The 21088-nt window shown below is 52.2% G+C and overlaps 1 protein-coding gene across 3 annotated transcripts in view; it reads right to left on the reverse strand.

The window, feature by feature from the left end:
* Positions 1–21088, reverse strand: part of LOC119958190 (tensin-2-like) — a 381277-nt gene that overhangs the window by 60051 nt on the left and 300138 nt on the right. For all 3 annotated transcript variants that reach the window (XM_038786559.1, XM_038786558.1, XM_038786557.1), the window contains 3 exons: positions 9744–9873; positions 7469–7534; positions 4511–4627 (listed from right to left, as the gene is read on the reverse strand). In XM_038786559.1, coding sequence (XP_038642487.1) covers positions 4511–4627; positions 7469–7534; positions 9744–9873 — 313 coding nt within the window. The remainder of the gene's footprint in view (positions 1–4510; positions 4628–7468; positions 7535–9743; positions 9874–21088) is intronic.

A 21088-nucleotide genomic window follows, 5' to 3' on the forward strand; every position in this document is an offset into this window, starting at 1 on the left:
GACTACCACCTGAGCTCTCCAGGGGCTGTTGCTGGCCTCTATGATCCCCTCACTGAGGAGCCTTTGGACCTCCGATCGGATGAACACCCTATCCTGCAGGTTGTATCGCCTGCTGCGAGTGGCTACGGGTTTACAGTCCGGGGTGAGGTTGGCAAAGAGAGGAGGGGGGGGGGGGAGATTCACAACGTGGCTAGGCTGCAGATAGTGAGTGGGGGTAGGGGTCCGCCGAAACTGAGGGTGAGACTCTTGAGATTACATTGAAAATCGAGTCCCAATAAGAGTGGGGCGCAGAGTTCGGGCAGGACATAGAGTTCAAAGTTAGAATAGCTAGCGCCTTGGATTGTGAGAGTCGCGGCGGTGCGCCCTTGGATCTGAACAGATCACCCGAAGCGAGGGAGATAGTTTGCCGCGCAGGGAAAACGGAGAGCGAACAGCGTCTTACCAGATCTGGGTGTACGAAGCTCTCAGTGCTCCCGGAGTCGAAAAGGCACGGCGTGCTGTACCCGTTGATTTGGACCGTCGCCATTGAGTTGTGGAGGTGCTTTGGGCGCGATTGGTCCAGTGTGACTGCGCTGAGTTGCGGGTAGTCGGCGGCTCGATCAGCTGTGCTGGAGTGGCCCCGTGATAACTGCCCTCTGAGTTCGTAGTCGTCGAGGTAAGTTTCAGAGTTTGGAGGGGATGGATCCCAAGATGGCCGCCCCCATGAGTCGCACATGGCCGGCCGCATGGAGGAGGAATTGCTAAGATGGCCACCCCCATGGAGCCGCACATGGCCGGCCGCATGGAGGATTGCCACGATGGCCGCCCCCATGAGTCGCACATGTTGGGTGGGGGCGGAGTCGGCATACAGGCTGCAGCATTTCGGGGCCTGTGGGCCTGTGAATTCGGAGAACGAGTTCTTTGAGCCGTGGGAGGGTTAGAGGCTGGGGCTTTCTTCGCCAGACACACTCTGGCATAGTGTCCTTTTCGCCCGCAGTTGCTGCAGGTCACGTTGCGGGCCGGGCAGTGCTGCCGCGGTTGCTGGGGCTGGCCACAAAAGTGGCAGGCTGGGGCAGCATTGTGGCTGGGCAGCCGTGTGGCACAGGCCGGGGGGAGTCGCTGGTCAGGGGCCCATGACGGGGTCCGCGGGGAACGAGGTGAGGCTGCGAAATGAGACCTCCATAGTCGTAGCAAGTTCAACAGTATCTTCAAGATTTTGGGCCCCCTTTTCCAGCAGTCGCTGGCGCACGTAATTTGATCTCAGGCCTGCAACAAAGACATCGCGGACAGCAAGCTCTCTATGCTCTGCAGCAGTTACAGACTGATAGTTACAATCCCGAGATAGAGTTTTTAGTTCTCTGAGGAATTCTTCGAGTGATTCCGTAGGCCGCTGGCGGTGAGTAGTAAACACATGTCGCGCGTAGACCTCATTTACAGGCCTCACATACATTTTGTCGAGTAGCGCTAGGGCTTCAGTATGTGAGCCGGTACAGTTTAGTTGAGTGGAAATTCTGTGGCTTACCCTCGCATGCAGTAGGCTAAGTTTCTGCTCCTCCGTCGTTTCAGCTGTGCTTGCTTCAGCCAGGTAGGCTTTAAAGCATCGGAGCCAATGCAAAAAGATTTATTTTGCCTCTGCATCCTGTGGGTCGAGTTCCAATCGCTCAGGCTTGAGGGCTGATTCCATGATTGTTCCTTACTGTTTCTTAAGTAGATTAAATTGATGAGACCATCAATTCACGAGACACGTGCTTTAAGATATGAACAGTGGTTTTAATCTACTTACAACGGAGCCAGCCTGTAACACGATGAACCCTGGATGAACTGGTCGGCTGGCTCTGGGCATTGATCTTTATACAGCAGTCCAGGGGGAGGAGCCGTGGGCGGAGCCAAAGGTGGAGCCCTGTACAAACTCCTATGCATTCCCAGTGCTACTCCCCCTAGTGGTCGGGCAACGCAACTGCGCTTACAATAATATGGTATCATATATATTACAGTGTGAATTACATTCACCACACCTCCCCTGTGTCATTCGTCATCACATAGTCCTGGGTGCTCCTCCTTATCCGCCCACACACCTCTTCATCCGCCAGCAGCCCCACATCCAGTCTCCAGAGAGGGCGCTGCCTTCTGAGTCTCCACCATCTTTTCCATGGAGGCCTTCATAGGGGCCAGTATCTGCGTTTTTAGTTTTGTGAAGCAGCTCCTCAAAAAGTCCTCTTGCTCTCTGGCCCACTGGGCCCACGCTTCTCGATCCGCATCGGCCACCATTTTGGCCTCCCGGACCCGCCCTGCCTTCTTCCCGGCGATTGCTCGTTTGACGGCCCCGCTCCTGGTTCCCTCCATACAGCACCGGGGGGGAACCTCTCCAGCGTCAGTTCCCACGTCGGACCCACTCTTCAAGTGCCGCTGCCGACCCGTTTAACGGCCCAGTCCCGGCAGGAACTGCCGTGCATGCGACCTAGCTGGTCATGGCCGCTATCGGAAGTCCATCGCCTGTTTCTCTTAACCATAACAATGTAATTGACAAGACATCAACTAAGGTGCCATACAGTATAAATCAAATTTGTTATTCACTGATGATGAGGAGATACTTCCAACCTACAATTACACCATTCAGTTTAGTGTAAGGTGTGACTTCAGACTCACCTGATACAGAACTGACTGACCCTTGGCGAAACATGCTACAATTATAAAGCATTCCTAATCCTATCCAATGAATTTAACAAATTAATTGGATTGCAGTAAAATGCACCAGTTCCCCCACTAACTGAGATTTAGGGCTTTTCACAGACCGGCAGCTGAGAATAAGGAGTAACTGCTTGCACTGTTTGGATTCTGAAACAGTTTAACAGACGTGCCTTGGCTCTGTGACATGAACCAGTTCTCAGACACTTAGATATATTCAACCTTATTGAGCTCAGCTTCACCCAGAACTGCAGGGATTACAAGATTAGACGATTGCCATTCTTTACAGGGACACGATTTGTTTGTATGCAGTTTCACCCCCCCCCCCCCCCCCCCCCCGTCCACTTCTGACCTTGTGCCAATCAGATTAGGACACAAAGCAAGTTCAGAAGCAGGAGAAGCCGAGGCGGAAGAGGTGGAGGGCAGAGGGGGAGGCATGTGTATAGGCCAAAGGGGCAAAGTAGCTCCAGAGAGTTGGTGACTGTGGATTCCCCCAGTGTATGATGGCACTGACAGAGACTAAGGTACACGGGGGATGGATGTTATAACCTGCCTGCTGACCATTGGCTGGGGACTAATGACAATCCCACAATCCTGTGGGGGTATGAGCTTCCCCAATGAAATGAAAATCGCTTATTGTCACGAGTAGGCTTCAATGAAGTTACTGTGAAAAGCCCCTAGTCGCCACATTCCGGCGCCTGTTCGGGGAGGCTGGTACGGGAATTGAACCGTGCTGCTGGCCTGCCTGGGTCTGCTTTCAAAGCCAGCGATTTAGCCCTGTGCTAAACAGCCCCAGAGGGGGACAGAGAAATCATTAGCAGACTCCCTGCATAAATAGAGCTGGCCAGTTTGGAACCAGCAGAGAGAGAGGAGTGAGCAGCAAGGGAAGTGGCTGCTGCTGTATATATATAATATATTTATATATATGTTATTGCAAATAAATGTTATTTCTTTGTATCCTTAAAACTCAAGCTGGATTCTTCGTGGCCCTCACAATGGACCATCTGAAATAATCCTGTGGTCTAAAATGTTGCCAAGGCCTAGGATTCCATGAGGAATTTATTCAATGCTTTCTTGAGTTCAGGGGAATGCCAATATCTACTTTAAAAGTGCCAGTTCTATTGTGTGAATTCTGCTAATTAGGGACACACAGTGTCAGACATGTGTACCATCTACAGAATACACAGCAGTGACTCACCAAGACTCCTTCGACAGCACCTTCCAACCTCACAACCTCTAGCACCTTTTGTGACTTGATGTCGTACTTTGTTTTTTAATGCTCCGGAGAAGTCCCTTGGGGACATTTTGTTATTGTAAAGGTGCTATAGAAAAGCAATAATTTGTCATTGTTGGATCAAGTGGGAGGCTCGGTAGCACAAGTGATTAGCACCGTGGCTTCACAGCGCCAGGGTCCCGGGTTCGATTCCCGGCTTGGGTCACTGTCTGTGCGGAGTCTGCACGTTCTCCCCGTGTGTGCGTGGGTTTCCTCCGGGTGCTCCGGTTTCCTCCCACAGTCCAAAGATGTGCAGGTTAGGTGGACTGGCCATGTTAAATTGCCCTCAGTGACCAAAAACGGCCAGGAGGGGTTATTGGGTTACGGGGATAGATAGATAGATAGAGATAGAGAAATACAGCACAGAACAGGCCCTTCGGCCCACGATGTTGCGCCGAACTTTCCACTAGGGTGGAAGTGAGGGCTTAAGTGGGTCGGTGCAGACTCGATGGGCCGAATGGCCTCCTTCTGCACTGTTTGTTAATGTTCTAATGTTCAAGCTTAATGAAGAACTTGATGAGCACAACATGAAGGCAGCAACAAGCGAACAAATTCTGAGTTCTATTCCAATACCTTCCAAGCCATCCTCATGGTGAAGGTTGAAGTTCTCATACGAATCCCATCGGACAGTGGGATCAGATGTGTTGTAATCCACAGTCACTGTAGAGTCATTCTTCAAATGGTCTCCATCTGTAGATGGGAAGAGGAGAAGGGGTGATTGACCAATCAAGGTCTGCCCATGAACTGAGATGTGTATAGGTCAATGAATAGATCCAACTATTATCTCCTACATTTGTGGCTGGGTGTCCTTCAAGAGGGAATACATGGTGTCCACCTTCACAACCAAGGCCTTCAGTGCCTGGCACCACAAGGGTGTTTTACTGACCCTTTTCTTTTTAAAAATATTTTTATTCTCCTCCTTTTTCACAACTCTTCTCCCGAATTTACACCCAACAACAATCAATAACCAACAACAAATATCTTAAACCCCATAACAGTAACAACGATCCCATCCTCCCACCATGCCCCAGACATCAGCCCGCATGTTAACATAAACAAATGACAAAGAAAAAAAAAGGAATCAGGGATTACCCATAGCCATCTTTAACATACATAGCCCCCCCCCCCCCCACCTTCCCGCACCCCCCCCCCCAAACTAATGTTCCATGTTATCCAGTTCATGAAAGTGCATAATAAATAGTGCCCATGACTTGTAGAACCCCTCCTAGCTTCCCCTCAATTCGAACTTAACCTTCTCAAGGGTCAAGAATTCCAACAGGTCCCCCCGCCACGCCAGGGCACAGGGTGGAGAGGCCGCTCTCCATCCCAGCAGGATCCGCCTTCGGGCGATCAACGAGGCGAAGGCTATAATATCTGCCTCCGCACCCGTTTCCAACCCTGGCTGGTCCGACACCCCGAATATGGCCTCCCGGGGACCCGGGTCCAGCTTCACATGCACCACCTTGGAAATTACCCTAAACACCTCCTTCCAGTACTCCCCTAGCTCTGGACAGGACCAAAACATATGAACGTGATTAGCGCCCGCCCCCCCCCCCCCCGCAACACTCACACACATCATTCTACCCTCTCAAAGAATCGGCTCATCCTCGCCCTCGTGAGGTGTGCTCTGTACACCACCTTCAGCTGTATCAGCCCCAACTTCGCGCATGAGGTGGAGGCATTTACTCTCCGGAGCACCTCACACCAGACCCCCCTCCTCTATAACCTCTCCCAACTCTTCCTCCCACTTCGCTCTGATCCCTTCCAGTGGTGCCTTATCCTTTTCCAACATAGCTCCGTATACCGCTGACACTGCCCCCTTCTCCAGTCCCCTTGTCATCAGCACCTCCTCCAGCAATGTGGAGGCCGGTTCCTCCAGGAAGCTCTGTATCTCCTTCCAGGCAAAGTCCCGAACCTGCGTGTACCTAAACATTTCTCCCTGCTCCATCCCATACTTCGCTTCCAGCTCCCTCAATCCTGCAAATCGACCCCTAAGAAACAAATCTTTTAGAGTCTTAATCCCCTTCTCTTCCCATTTCCGAAAGCTTCCGTCCCACCTCCCTGGCTCAAATCTGTGGTTCTCCCGGATCGGCATTTCCCTTGACCCTGCCCCAACCCGAAGTGTTGGCGAAACTGCCTCCAGATTTTCAATGAAGCTATTATTACCGGACTCCCTGAGTATTTCCCCGGAGCTATCGGGAGCGCCGCTGTTGCTAGTGCTTTCAGTCCCGACCCCCTGCACGAACTCTCCTCCATTCTGACCCACTGGGAATCAACCCCTCTGACCCAGCACCGCACCTTCTCCACATTCGCCGCCCAGTAGTAGTACATCAGGTTCGGGAGACCCAAACCCCCTGCCTGCCTTCCCCTCTGTAGCAGCACCTTCCTCACTCTGGCCACCTTCTCTCCCCATATAAACGAGGTCATCCTCCCCTCAATCTCCCTGAAAAAAGACTTTGGCAGGAAAATCGGTAGGCATTGAAAAATAAACAGAAATCGGGCCAACACATTCATTTTAACCGCCTGCACCCGACCCGCCAGTGACAGAGGGAGACCATCCCACCTCGCCAGGGCGGCTTTCACTCTCCCCACCAAACTAGTGATGTTGTGTCTGCGAAGCCTTCCCCACTCCCGGGCAATCTGCACCCCCAAATACCTAAAGTGAGTCCCTGCCCTACGGAATGGCAGCCCCACCTCCCCTGCCCCCACCCCGAGACACCACAAAATACTCACTCTTGTCCAAGCTCAGCTTGTACCCCGAGAAAGACCCAAATACCTGCAGCAACTCCAATATTCCTCCTATCGACGCACTCGGCTCCGACAAATAAAGCAGCAAGTCGTCGGCATACAAGGACACCCTATGCTCTATCCCCCCCCCCTCACTATTCCTTTCCATGCTCCCGAACTTCTTAATGCGATGGCCAACGGCTCAATCGCAAGCGCCAACAGCAGGATATCCCTGCCTCGTCCCACGGTGGAGAGAGAAGTATCTCGAACTGATATTGTTCGTGCGGACACTCGCCTTCGGCTCCTTATATAATAACTTTACCCAGTTCAAAAATCTTGGTCCAATCCCAAACTGCTCCAGCACTGCCATCAGGTACCTCCATTCCACCCGATCAAACGCCTTCTCGGCGTCCAGTGCCACCACCACCTCTGTTTCCTTCCCTTCCGCCGGCACCATAACAACGTTTACTGACCCTTTTAACCACATTTTGATTTGATGTTCGAAGTTTCCTTTGAGATTTGGTTTTTGTTTGTTACAGTTCCCCTTTAAGGGGCTGCCTTTTAATTTGTCCCTCATTTCGTTAATTTAGTTTATTCGGTTCACATAATATATTATAATCTGACATCGCACTTGGCTCTGACAAAGGGAGTATATGTGACACACTGAAAAAAGGAAGATTTGCATTCATATAGAGCTTTTTGCTGTCATGTGTCTTTTCTTGCCTTTGCATTTCAGCATGCATAGATCTTTTTTTTGAAACAGTATCTTGTTTCGAAGTTCTCAAGTGTTACTAAATTGCTTACCTTTTGTTTTTTCTGGACTTGAAGAAAAGACAAACTCCACTGCGGCGTCACGTGGGAACCTGTCGTCTGAGAAGAGAAGAACAAGAGTCACCACTGACAGTTCAGTTGTACAACCACAAATTTGTTCAGTCACTGAAGATTTGCAGCACACCGAATCCTCACTAACCTTGAACCAAACTTGATCAACACCTTCCCTCTTGTTACATTGTGCACGCTCTCCATTTTTAAATTCTTTTCAGTGCTTCTCACCTAATCCTTAACCTTGTGGGCTGTGTATTCTATGCTTAAACATTCAGACTATAAAGACATTACACTCTGCTGAAGTCAGGTACATTAACACAGGTACACGCGGTGAAGATTTTAAGACATTCAGTGAGAGGTAAGCAATGAATACAGCAAGAGTATAACCACACTCTCTAATCATTGGAAGATTTCATCTTACAAAGTGCAATGTCTATATTTGTGAGTTTAAAAGCCGATGTACTCTCCACCCAAAGATTGCAGTAATTTGAGCTGCTGCACCTGCCTTATAATCTCGGCGTGGAATATAAATGCTTGAATGCAACGCCTTTTATTTTATATTCAGAGCTGGTTTCTATTCTGCGACTCCAGCCCAGAAGGGAAGGCTGTGCCAAATTCATTGTGTCGCAAAAGTCCACTTCCTTCATGAAGCGGCTGTGCTGAAGTGTTAGCAGTGCTGGTGAGATGGGAGGGGGTAATGGAGGGGGTGGGGGAGATCCAGGGGGATGGGGGTGAATGCGGTGGACGCTAACTCATGGAAATGGTCGCGTTCCCAATCTGTGTTAAACAGCATTTGATACTGCAGAGCAAAACCCCACTTTTCAGAAGACAGGTGTGGGTTTATGTTGCACCAGAGGACAGCTTTTAGCGCTTCTACACAATGAATCACTTTGAAATGCAATAGCAGTGGCTTTATAGGCAAATGCAGCGGTTATTCTGCGCCAGGCAAGGTCCCCACAGCAATGAACCAGTTAATGTGTTTTTACTGATGTTTGAGGGAAGACTGTTAGCCAAGACAGCATGAGAATTCTTTGCTCTGCTTTGAATAAATGTAATGGGATCTTAAACAGCCACCAAACAGAACAAACCTCGCTCTCATATTTCATCCTTCGAATAGCACTTCGGCCAATAGAGCATTCCCTCAGTAAATACTCGATGGAGCACCTCGCATATTTCTAAAGCACTTGATAACTTCTCTCGAAAAGTGTCTCAAAATGCTTCACATACAATGAACTACTTTGAACTGGGCAGTGTCCATTGTTATGCAGGTAAAGCAGCCGCCATTGTGCGCACAGCAAGATCTCAGAACACCGGTGAGTTAAAATGGCTATTTTCTGGCGTTATTGTTTGAACTGCAAATGTTGGCCAGGGCATTAAAAATAACTATTTTAAAAAGAATATCCACGTGAAAAAGCAGGTGAAACTTTGGCTTTCTTATTTCCAGGACAAAACAGGATGGCAACCTGGATTCGGTGCTCCAGTCCAGGAGTGAGGGCTTAGATCCATAAACTGCTATTGTATGGTGCTAACTTTGGCTAATCTCCATAATCTGGGAGCACAAATCCTGCCATTTTTCCCAGATTCCTCCTCATTTGTTAGGGGCCACCATCTACCTACCCCCAGCCCACTTCAGCCCCTGCCTCAGTTCTCCATTTTGGTGTGGATGGGCCTACTTCAAGAATTTTGTTCTTTTGAAGCCTGATTGCAACTCTGGCCAGCACTCAGCTGGGATGGAATCCATTTGAGGCCTTCAGACTCCAGATGCTGTGGGAATCGACTCCCATCGCTTCTTGGAATTGGTCCCCTTTGAAGCAGAAATGTGTTTATTCATTTTTCTTTAGACTAAGAGCATTGGTAGGAACTGGAGCGCAGCAACTCGAGGGTGATGCCTTTCAGGTGCTGGTGACCCACCCTGACGATGCTAATAAACGTTTTTTTTTCCGAAAATTGAACCCAGAGAAATGAATAAGCACACATGGGATTGAAGACGAGGAGGATAAGCATTGGTTGCGAAAATTAGATGAGCTCTTTGGGAATACCTTACCAGAGAAGGCAAGATAAAAGGAGGAAAGGATCTTAAAATTGGGCAAATAACTTTTCCTTTTAACTCAAAACCGATTTGGTCCTTAGTTTGTGTCTCTATTTGAGCGAGGCATTAAGAATAATGATGGGGATGAACATGGAGCATTTCAAGTGCTGCTCCAAAAGACCAGGGCAGATAGGAATACTGTTGTTCCTGAAAATTCCCACTGACCTCCGTAAGCATCATCCAGTTCATCCTTTCCAAACCAGAGCTGGGTGCCATGGATGGCACAAGTATGGAACTGTACTCGGAAAACAACGTCGCGCTCCGGGTTTTTGTATTGCTTATGGTAACATTTCACCTGAAAAGGTAAAGATGGAAGAACATGTCTAAGACTGAGCCACTGACTGGGTATTACCAATAGTTACAATTGTAAAAACGGTCGGGGATCTCATGTTGCCTTGACGCTGACCTCTGAACTGCAGGGGCCTGCATTCAACTCTCGAAGGCCGGTCTCTGCATTTCAGCCCCTGATACCAGACAGAAGATGCAATGCGCTGATCTTTGGCTGGTAATAGGTAGCAAAACACAGGGTAAAGTTTACGAGGTGGTCCTCTCCCAAGGAAGTGTTGTCAGGAGAATAGGGGGCAAAGGTCAGTGCACCTGACTTGCAGCGCTCCCAATTTCTGGAGAGTGTCAAGAGTCCCTCCGCTTTGAGCTCCCTTTACCATTCCATGCCCAAGATCAAGGCCACACAAAATTAATTCTGTATGGAGCTAAAGGAATCATTTGTTCTTCTGTGAATGCCTCTAATTCTCGCCAGCATTTCTCGGTCAGAATGTCCTGTGTAGGTATCAGTGATCAGAGTTGTACTGAAGCAAGGCAAAAGAAATTATTCTCCCGGGGCTTACAGGATGTGTGTTTTCAGCCTCGTTTTGCCAAGCATTGGCATGGACACGATGGGCTGAATGGCTTCCTTCTTTGCCAGAATAATGCTATGGCTTTGCCCGCTCTACAAAGGGAGTCCCAGAGATGATCTTACATCTGTTTTTCTGGGATTGGATCCACCACGTCGGGAGCGCAGTGGGCTAGATCTTCCGCCCGTGTAGTCGAATAGTGGAAGATGCGAGCGTGCGAGATTGATAGACAGGAGAAGACCCAACTTCCCAGTGTCCCGAATATTTACATTTCCGAAGTCCTCAATAGTTTTTGCAGATCAGTACTTGTTTCCGTCTACTGATCAAAAAAAGGAAGGTCGTGGTTTGCCAACAGTTGTCCCATTTCACTGGGGGACTGAGGCTGTGGGCTGAATTTTTAGGTCCTGCCAGGGGAGGGAATGGTGGCGGACAATGCCCAAAAACGCTGGCATACCGGTTTCCTGGCACTGGCCATTTTTTGTGATGGTACGTTCGTGGCTGTCAGGGCTACCTGTCGCCATGGGGCAGGTCCGGGGGATGCCAGCACTCCCAGCAAGCCTACCTGCCTACCCGGGAGTGAGAACAGCCACAGGCTGGCCTGTGGAGGGGCTTCCCCCCCCCCCCCATCTTCCCTCCCCTACCACAGTGGCGATCTGGCTGCTGAAACTACCTTTTATTTCAAGATTTAGAAAAGTGGGTGAGAAGGATGCCTCCATTTTGAAGCACCCTCTCTCTCTCGCCTATCCTTCATTGCAGCCTGCGGCTCTTAAGTTGGAAAACCTCTGGTCCTCCAGCTTTGAGTGGTCACCCACTGCCCTGATTTGGTCACAGAGCCTGTCTCCAGGCTCTGTGAAAATCCAATGATCGACTGTTCCCCACATGGAAACTCCAGTCCAGTTTTTTAAAAAAGGGGGCGGGTGTTTCTTGGGAGTTTGTCAGTATTTACAGAGGGACGTTGATGCGACCATCAGTTCACACAAGACGATCAGTAGAAGTGAACAGTGGTTTTAAATCAGCTAGATCTGTTCCTGCCTGCGACTGCTCTGTACTGAGTGCCGCCTACAGGCGGCAGATCTATATACCACCCCCGAGGGGGCGGACCCATAGGCAGAGGCCACAAGGGCATCAACATAATACAATACAGTGTAATGCAATGCAATGTTGAATGGTAGCAGTAGTACATTCACCACATTCACCCCCTGTTAAAAAATTGAAGTCCAGCAGGCATGAAGTGGGCTCACAGATTGAGTCTGTCCAGCGCCTTGATCGTTCTCCGTGATCACCTCAGGTCCGGCTTCGCTGCGGGCACGGGGTGTTGAGCTCGGCGCTGCGGGCACGGGTGTTGGGCTCGTTGACTCCAGGAGCGTGTCGACTGGAGCTTCATCACGGTGGGGCGTCGATGGGGGGAGGCGGGGGGTGTAGGCCATGTAGGGCGGGGGCGGTGTCCGGTGTAGGGTGGGGGGGGTAGGTGGTGGTCACAGGGTGGGTGGTGGTCACCGGTGGGTGCCAGGTCCCGGAGGGAGACTGTATCTTGTCGGCCGTCATGGTACGCCACGTAGGCAAACTGAGGGTTGGCATGTAGGAGCTGGACCCTCTCGACCAGGGGGTTGGACCTATGGGTCTTCACGTGCTTTCGGAGGAGGACAGGCCCCGGTGTCGTCAGCCAGGACGGAAGCGAGACCCCGGAGGTGGATTTCCTGGCGAAGACAAATAGACAGTCGTGGGGGGGTCTCATTTATGGCTGTGCAGAGGAGCGATCTAATGGAGTGGAGCACGTCGGGGAGGACCTCCTGCCAGCGGGAAACTGGGAGACTCCTAGACCGTACGGCCAGAAGGACGGCCTTCCATACCGTCGTGTTCTCCCTCTCCACCTGTCCGTTTCCCCGGGGGTTGTAGCTGGTAGTCCTGCTCGAGGTGATGCCCTTACCGAGCAGGTACTGACGCAGCTCATCGCTCATGAACGAGGAGCCCCGGTCACTGTGGACGTAAGTGGGGAAACCGAACAGGGGGAAGATACTATGCAGGGCCTTAATGACAGTGGCCACGATCATGTCGGGGCATGGTATGGCAAAGGGGAAACGGGAGTGCTCGTCAACGACATTAAGAAAATACTTGTTGTGGTCAGTGGAGGGGAGGGGCCTTTGAAATCGACGCTGAGGAACTCAAAGGGGTGGGATGCCTTCACTTGTTGGGCCTTGTCTCGCCGATAGAAGTGCGGCTAACACTCGGTGCAGACTTGGCAGTCCCTGACCTCCTCGATGGAGTAGGGCAGGTTGCGGGCCTTGATGAGTGGAGAAGCCGGGTGACAGAGGTCATTGTGGATGGCCCGGAGTTGGTCATCTTGCACACTGGCGCATGTGCCGCGTGACAGGGCATCTGGGGGCTCGTTGAGCTTCCCCGGATGATACACAATATCGTAATTATAGGTGGAGAGTTTGATTCTCCACCTCAAGATTTTATCATTCTTGATCTTGCCCCGCTGTGTGTTGTTCAACATAAAGGCTGCCGACCTTTGGTCGTTGACGAGGGTGAACCTCCACCCGGCCAGGTAGTGACTCCAATGTCGCACAGCTTCCACAATGGTTTGAGCTTCTTTTTCGACTGAGGAGTGTCGAATCTCGGAGGCGTTGAGGGTACAGGAAAAGAAGGCCATGGGCCTGCCTGCCTGAGGGTGGCAGCCAGGGCGACATCTGATGCATCGCTCTCCACCTGGAAGGGGATGGACTCGTCCACCGCGTGCATCGCGGTTTTGGTGATGCCGCCTTGATGCGGCTGAAGGCCAGGTGGGCCTCAGTCGTCAGGGGAAAGATGGTGGCTTTGATAAGTGGGCGGGCTTTGTCCGCAGAGTTGGGGACCGACTGGGCAGAATATGAAAAGAACCCGAGGCATCGCTTCAGGGCCTTGGGGCTGTGGGGAAGGGGGAGTTGCAGGAGGAAGCGCATGCGGTCGGGATCGGGGTCGGGCCCTAGGACTCCGTTTTCCACGACATAGCCGAGGATGGCTAGTCGGGTTGTGCGAAAAACACATTTCTCCTTGTTTTAGGTGAGATTGAGGGCTTGGGCGGTTTGGAGAAACGTCTGGAGGTTAGCATCGTGGTCCTGCTGATCATGGCCACAGATGGTGGCGTTATCCAAGTACGGGAACGTGGCCCACAGCCTGTACTCATCAACAATTAGGTCCATCGTTCTTTGGAACACCGAGACCCCATTGGTGATGCCGAAGAGGACCCTGAGGAAGTGGAAGAGGCGGCCGTCTGCCTCAAAGGATTCGGGAGCTGATGGTATGTGGACTTCAGGTCTACCGTGGAGAAAACCCGGTAGTGTGCAATCTGATTTACCATGTCCGCTATGCGGGGGCGGGGGTACGCATCGAGTTGCGTGTAACGATTTATGGTCTGGCTGTAATCTACAACCATCCGGTTCTTTTCCCCAGACCTGACGACCACCACTTGGGCTCTCCAGGGGCTATTACTGGCCTCGATAATCCCCTCCCTCAAGAGCTGCTAGACCTCTGACTTGATAACAAGTCCTGTCCTGTGCGCTGTACCGCCTGCTCCTGGTGGCGACAGGTTTACAGTCGGAGGTGAGGTTCGTGAAGAGCGCGGGAGGGGCGACCTTAAGGGTCGCGAGGCTACATACGGTGATAGGGGGTAGGGGTCTGCCGAACTTCAGGGTCAGGCTTCGGAGGTTGCACGGGAAATCCAGTCCTAACAAAAGGGGAGTGCAGAGATGGAGAAGGACATAGAGTTTAAAATCGGCGTACTCGGCGCCCTGTATCATGAGGTTCGCGACACAGTACCCCCAGATCTGCACTGAATGTGATCCGGAAGCAAGGGAGATTGTTTGGGATGCGGGGGAGATCTTGAGAGAGCAGCGCCTTACCGTGTCTGGATGTACGAAGCTCTCTGTGCTCCCAGAGTCAAACAGACAGGGCGTTTCGTGCCCATTGACCCGATGGTCATCATCGAGTTCCTGAGGTGCTTGGGTCATGACTGGTCGATGGTGACAGCGCCGAGCTGCGGGTAGCCGGCGTGGTCGGAGGTAACGGAGTGGTCCCAAGATGGCGGCCCCGATCAGTCGCACGTGTCGGGCGGCGTTGGAGATGGTGGCCAAGATGGCGGCCCCCATCGGTCGCATGTGTCGTGCGGCGTTGAAGATGGCGGCCAAGATGGCGGCCCCCATGAGTCGCACATGGTGGGCTGGGTTGAAGATGGCGGCCCCCATGAGTCGCACGTGTCGGACGGAGTTAAAGATGGCGGCACCCACGGATGGCACGAGGCGATGACGCATCGGAAGGGGGCAGTACTGGCAGGCACGCAGCCACGTTGCGTGGTCTGCGGGCCTGAGAGTCTGTGATTCAGGCTTGTGATTTAGGAGCCTTAAGCCGGGCCAAGCAGACTTTGGCAAAATGTCCTTTCTTGCCGCAGTCGCTGCAGGTCGCGTTCCGGGCCGGGCAACGCTGCCTGGGGTGCTGGTTCTGGCCACAGAAATACCAAGACAGCCCCCCGGGTTGGGCGGGCAGTCGCGCGGCACAGGCCTGGGACACCCTCGGGTCGGGTGACCACGAGGAAGTCGCGAGGTCGGAGGGGAAAGGCTCTGGAAGGCTACCTCTAACGAGGTGGATAGTTTTACCGTCTCTTCTAGATCGAGGGCGCCCTTTTCGAGCAGGCGCTGTCTGACATACTTGGACCGGACTCCAGCCACATAGGTATCCCAGATGGCTAGTTCCATATACTGCGAGGCCGTGACGTCCTTGTAGTTACAGTTTCGAGCGAGTGCCCTCAGGTCGCGTAGGTATTCCTCCAGCGATTCCCCGGGACATTGACGACGTGTGGCGAGGAGATGCCGCGCGAACACTTCGTTCACCGGCCTCACGTAAAGTCTTTTCAGGATCGCGACCGCGTCTGCGTACGTGGTCACTTCCTCGATTAGTACGGAGATTCGGTGGCTCACCCGGGCGTGGAGGAGACTCAGCTTCTGTTCCTCGGTGACGGCGGGCGAGGAGGAGGCAACGAGGTAGGCCTCAAAGCAGCGGAGCCAAAGTGAGAAGATTCCTTTGGCTTCAGCTGCCTGTGGGTCGAGTTCCAGTTGATCAGGTTTGAGGGTGGCTTCCATAGCGATATCTTAGCTGATTAAATTGATGCGACCATCAATTCACACAAGACGATTAGTAGCAGAGAGATGGACGAACAGATTGGGCGTCAGATCTTGGAAAAGTGCAGAAGTAACAGAGTTGTCATGGGTGACTTCAACTTCACTAATATTGACTGGAACCTCCTGATGCGACCATCAATTCACACGAGACGATTAGTAGAAGTGAACAGTGGCTTTAACAAGCTAGATCTGTGCCTGCCTGCGACTGCTCTGTACTGAGTGCCGCCTACAGGCTGCAGATCTATATACCTCCCCCGAGGGGGCGGAGCCCACAAGGGCATCAACACAATACAATAGTGTAATGCAATACAATGGTGAATGGTAGCAGTAATACATTCCCCACAGACGTCCATCCAGAAAAGCTTGAAACATATAGAGATCAACGAGCATCAACAAGCCCAGCGCCGTTTACACTACTCTTTGTTTTGTCAGTTCAAGTGACAGAAGTAAAATTTGAAGCTTGAGCTTGGCTTAGATTTAATCAAAAGTGCGTTTTCAGTGAAAATCCGGAGCAATCAGGGAATATTTTTGCAGACTAAATGGGCGGGATTAAGGTTATTTCTGGTGGTGTAGATTACACACATGCTCAAACTTTCTGTCAGACTAAAAGCTGAAGGCTTGTGCTGCATCACGTCTGGTGCTGGGAAGTTCAATAGACCTGCCTTGGCAAAGCCACTACTGTTTGAATTGGTCACTGGTACGTGAGGAACTCGCTCAAAATGGCTCGGCCTACATGGCACACTTGGCTGGGAAAACATCAAATCCCTTGATGTAGCAACCCTTTAATCACGATACTCACCAGTAAAACTGGAGCATTGTACTGATGGTGGAATGTGGACCAGTGACACAAGGGAGACATGGGGAAGGGCAATGCATGCTACCAAATCAATGCAGTCATCTGGGTCCATTTTGATCCACAGGTGTGAGAGAGGTGGAGGAAGTGTGTTACTCAGATTTGCACACAATTCTCATGAGGCCCACAGAACACTGTGCAAACTAAATTGGGAACAATTGTACCACAGAATATGAAGTGGCCGCGGACCTGTAAATATTCCATAATCCTATCTGCGATTGAGGCGTTTCTCAGGGGGGGGGGGGGGGGGGGGGGGGGGCAGAAACAGCAGCTCAGGTCTCCTCAGATCCATTAATCTAGTATTGCTTCTTCTGTCCAAAACATCGACTTCCGGAATGTCACATAATGAATGCGTCATGGCTGCTTGCTGGGTAATAGCCATTGGCGTGCATAATAATATTTCTGCGCTCAAATAGAAAGAGATTTGCATAAAGCGTCTTTCATGACATCAGAATGTTCCAAAGTGTTTAAAATACAATTTGCGCAGAACAAGCTCCAACAAACAGCAAAGTGACCTAGGTAATCTGTGCTGGTGATTGATTGAAGGATAAATATTGGCAGAACACTGGGGAGAACCCCCCTGCTCATCACTGAAATAGTGCCAGGGATCTTTCCAATCCATCTGGAGAGTCAGACAGGTCCTTGTCTCATCCGAAAGATGGCAGCTCCAACAGTGCGGCACTCCCTCAGTACTGACCCTCTGACAGTGCGGCACTCCCTCAGTACTGACCCTCTGACAGTGCAGCACTCCCTCAGCACTGACCCTCTGACAGTGCGGCGCTCCCTCAGTACTGACCCTCTGACAGTGCGGCACTCCCTCAGTACCGACCCTCTGACAGTGCAGCACTCCCTCAGTACTGACCCTCTGACAGTGCGGCACTCCCTCAGTACTGACCCTCTGACAGTGCGGCACTCCCTCAGTACTAACCCTCTGACAGTGCAGCATTCCCTCAGTACTGACCCTCTGACAGTGCAGCACTCCCTCAGTCCTGACCCTCTGACAGTGTGGCACTCCCTCAGTACTGACCCTCTGACAGTGCAGCACTCCCTCAGTACTGACCCTCTGACAGTGCAGCATTCCCTCAGTACTGACCCTCTGACAGTGCAGCAGTCCCTCAGTACTAACCCTCTGACAGTGCGGCACTCCCTCAGTACTGACCCTCTGACAGTGCGGCACTCCCTCAGTACTGACCCTCCGACAGTGCAGCAGTCCCTCAGTACTAACCCTCTGACAGTGCGGCACTCCCTCAGTACTGACCCTCTGACAGTGCAGCACTCCCTCAGTACTGACCCTCTGACAGTGCAGTACTCCCTCAGTACTGACCCTCTGACAGTGCAGCATTCCCTCAGTACTGACCCTCTGACAGTGCGGGACTCCCTCAGTACTGACCCTCTGACAGTGCAGCACTCCCTCAGTACTGACCCTCTGACAGTGCGGCACTCCCTCAGTACTGACCCTCTGACAGTGCGGCACTCCCTCAGTACTGACCCTCTGACAGTGCGGGACTCCCTCAGTACTGACCCTCTGACAGTGCGGCGCTCCCTCAGTACTGACCCTCTGACAGTGCAGCACTCCCTCAGTACTGACCCTCTGACAGTGCGGCACTCCCTCAGTACTGACCCTCTGACAGTGCAGTACTCCCTCAGTACTGACCCTCTGACAGTGCAGCATTCCCTCAGTACTGACCCTCTGACAGTGCGGGACTCCCTCAGTACTGACCCTCTGACAGTGCAGCACTCCCTCAGTACTGACCCTCTGACAGTGCGGCACTCCCTCAGTACTGACCCTCTGACAGTGCGGCACTCCCTCAGTATTGACCCTCTGACAGTGCAGCACTCCCTCAGTACTGCCCCTCTGACAGTGCAGCACTCCCTCAGTACTGACCCTCTGACAGTGCAGCATTCCCTCAGTACTGACCCTCTGACAGTGCAGTACTCCTTCAGTACTGACCCTCTGACAGTGCAGCACTCCCTCAGTACTGACCCTCTGACAGTGCAGCGCTCCCTCAGTACTGACCCTATGACAGTGCAGCGCTCCCTCAGTACTGACCCTCTGGCAGTGCGGCACTCCCTCAGTACTGACCCTCTGACAGTGCGGCACTCCCTCAGCACTGACTCTCTGACAGTGCGGCACTCTCTCAGTACTGACCCTCTGACAGTGCGGCACTCCCTCAGTACTGACCCTCTGACAGTGCGGCACTCCCTCAGTACTGACCCTCTGACAGTGCGGCACTCCCTCAGTACTGACCCTTTGACAGTGCGGCACTCCCTCAGTACTGACCCTCTGACAGTGCAGCACTCCCTCAGTACTGACCCTCTGACAGTGCGGCACTCCCTCAGTACTGACCCTCTGACAGCGCAGCGCTCCCTCAGTATTGACCCTCTGACAGTGCAGCACTCCCTCAGTACTGACCCTCTGACAGTGCAGCACTCCCTCAGTACTGACCCTCTGACAGTGCAGCACTCCCTCAGTATTGACTCTCTGACAGTGCAGCACTCCCTCAGTACTGACCCTCTGACAGTGTGGCACTCCCTCAGTACTGACCCTCTGACAGTGCGGCACTCCCTCAGCACTGACCCTCTGACAGTGCGGTACTCCGTCAGTACTGACCCTCTGACAGTGCAGCACCCCCTCAGTACTGACCCTCTGACAGTGCAGCACCCCCTCAGTAGTGACCCCCTGACACTGCAGTACTCCCTCAGTACTGACCCTCTGACAGTGCGGCACTCCCTCACTACTGAACCTCTGACAGTGCAGCACCCCCTCAGTACTGACCCTCTGACAGTGCGGCACTCCCTCAGTACTGACCCTCTGACAGTGCAGCACTCCCTCAGTACTGACCCTCTGACAGTGCAGCACCCCCTCAGTCGTGACCCCCTGACACTGCAGTACTCCCTCAGTACTGACCCTCTGACAGTGCGGCACTCCCTCAGTACTGACGCTCTGACAGTGCGGCACTCCCTCAGTACTGACCCTCTGTCAGTGCAGCACTCCCTCAGTACTGACCCTCTGTCAGTGCAGCTCTCCCTCAGTACTGACCCTCTGACAGTGCGGCACTCCCTCAGTACTGACCCTCTGACAGTGCGGCACTCCCTCAGTACTGACCCTCTGTCAGTGCAGCACTCCCTCAGTACTAACCCTCTGACAGTGCGGCACTCCCTCAGTACTGACCCTCTGGCAGTGCAGCACTCCCTCAGTACTAACCCTCCGACTGTGCAGCACTCCCTCAGTACTGACCCTCTGACAGTGCAGCACTCCCTCAGTACTGACCCTCTGTCAGTGCAGCACTCCCTCAGTACTGACCCTCTGACAGTGCGGCACTCTCTCAATGTGGGAATGTTGACCTGGATTATGTCCTCCAGCCTCTGGAGTGGGACTTGAACCCACAAGCTACAGCTGTCATCATTTGTCCTAATTAAGTACAAACTCCATTTCCTCTTTTAACTGTGGTGTTGCTATGAGGAGTACTGGTGCCCACACAGATGCCTTCTGTGATATTTTGCATTCAGGTAAACTCAGCTACCCACGTGAAAGTCCTGCCACTTTGCCCAGCTGGACCTGAAGCCAATATATGCCTAGCAGCTGCGAAATAGCGTTCGCCACTCCACTGTGTGGACTGCACGCTACACCACTAATGGGGCCGATGTGCCCAGGGTGGCTCCTAAGCACCTTTTAGCATGAACCGTTCATGTTATTAAACCTCCCTGCAAAGTGAGATGTTGTGTCTAGGTCCAACCGCAGCCCGAGGTACAACTCTATCTCAACCTGTGCTGAGAAAAAGAGGCAATGAAAAGCCAATTTGCTGCGAAATGTCCAGGGAGATGTGCAGCTGTCTATAAATGCCAGCCTCAGGTCGGTACTGGCAAGTTAGCAAACAAAATCCGTCCCCTTTGCCCAAATATTCAGAGCCCCCTCAAAGAATACCCATTCTCCCCACATTGGACGTGGCATGTTCAGTGGCCGCAGAAAGGTGAACATCGAGAGACAAATCAGAAATCCAAAGATTGTTTGGCAAAACCACCTAATGCACGGAACAAAATGCCGAGCCAACTGTGACTGCAAAGGTTTAAAGACAAATTCTAAAATCTTTGCGCAGCATTATAATCGCCCCCTTTAAGAAGTCAAACTGAGCAGTCAAGGTCTCTTTTGTGTCTTGTGTGCCAATTTTATAGGTGCCCAGCGCAAGCGGAGTCTTGGCCTAAATTGCAAAATTGGGCCGGCATTAGGAAATGTCAGTGAGGCTGGGACGCGCTTGGTGTGTGACCTCACTTTCTGTCCCCCCCCAGCACAAGAAGGCAATTGCGCCACAGACCAGGAGTCACATGGCTTTAGCAACCCACACACACTTTGAGGTTCTGCTGGAAAAGCTGGGGAGGCGGGGGGGGGGGGGGGGGGGGGGGGGGGGGGGGGGGGGCTGGCTTGAGAAGCAAAATGGTCTCTCCCTGTTTTGACCATGAGTTCAGGAATGAGTCTAGAGCATTAAAATTGCAAAAAAATCAGCATCGTTAAAAGGAAGGAACTCTGGCGGATAAACTGGTCCTAGGTGCGTCCATTCAGTGGCCAAAAAATGAGAGTTTGGATGGCGGTGGAGGGGACACCAATTCCCTGACACAATTTCCCCCGACTGTGCAGCGAGTGCTGAATCTACCTGA

The sequence above is a fragment of the Scyliorhinus canicula genome, chromosome 28 (genome assembly GCF_902713615.1).
Source record: "Scyliorhinus canicula chromosome 28, sScyCan1.1, whole genome shotgun sequence".
Classification (NCBI taxonomy): Eukaryota; Metazoa; Chordata; class Chondrichthyes; order Carcharhiniformes; family Scyliorhinidae; genus Scyliorhinus; species Scyliorhinus canicula.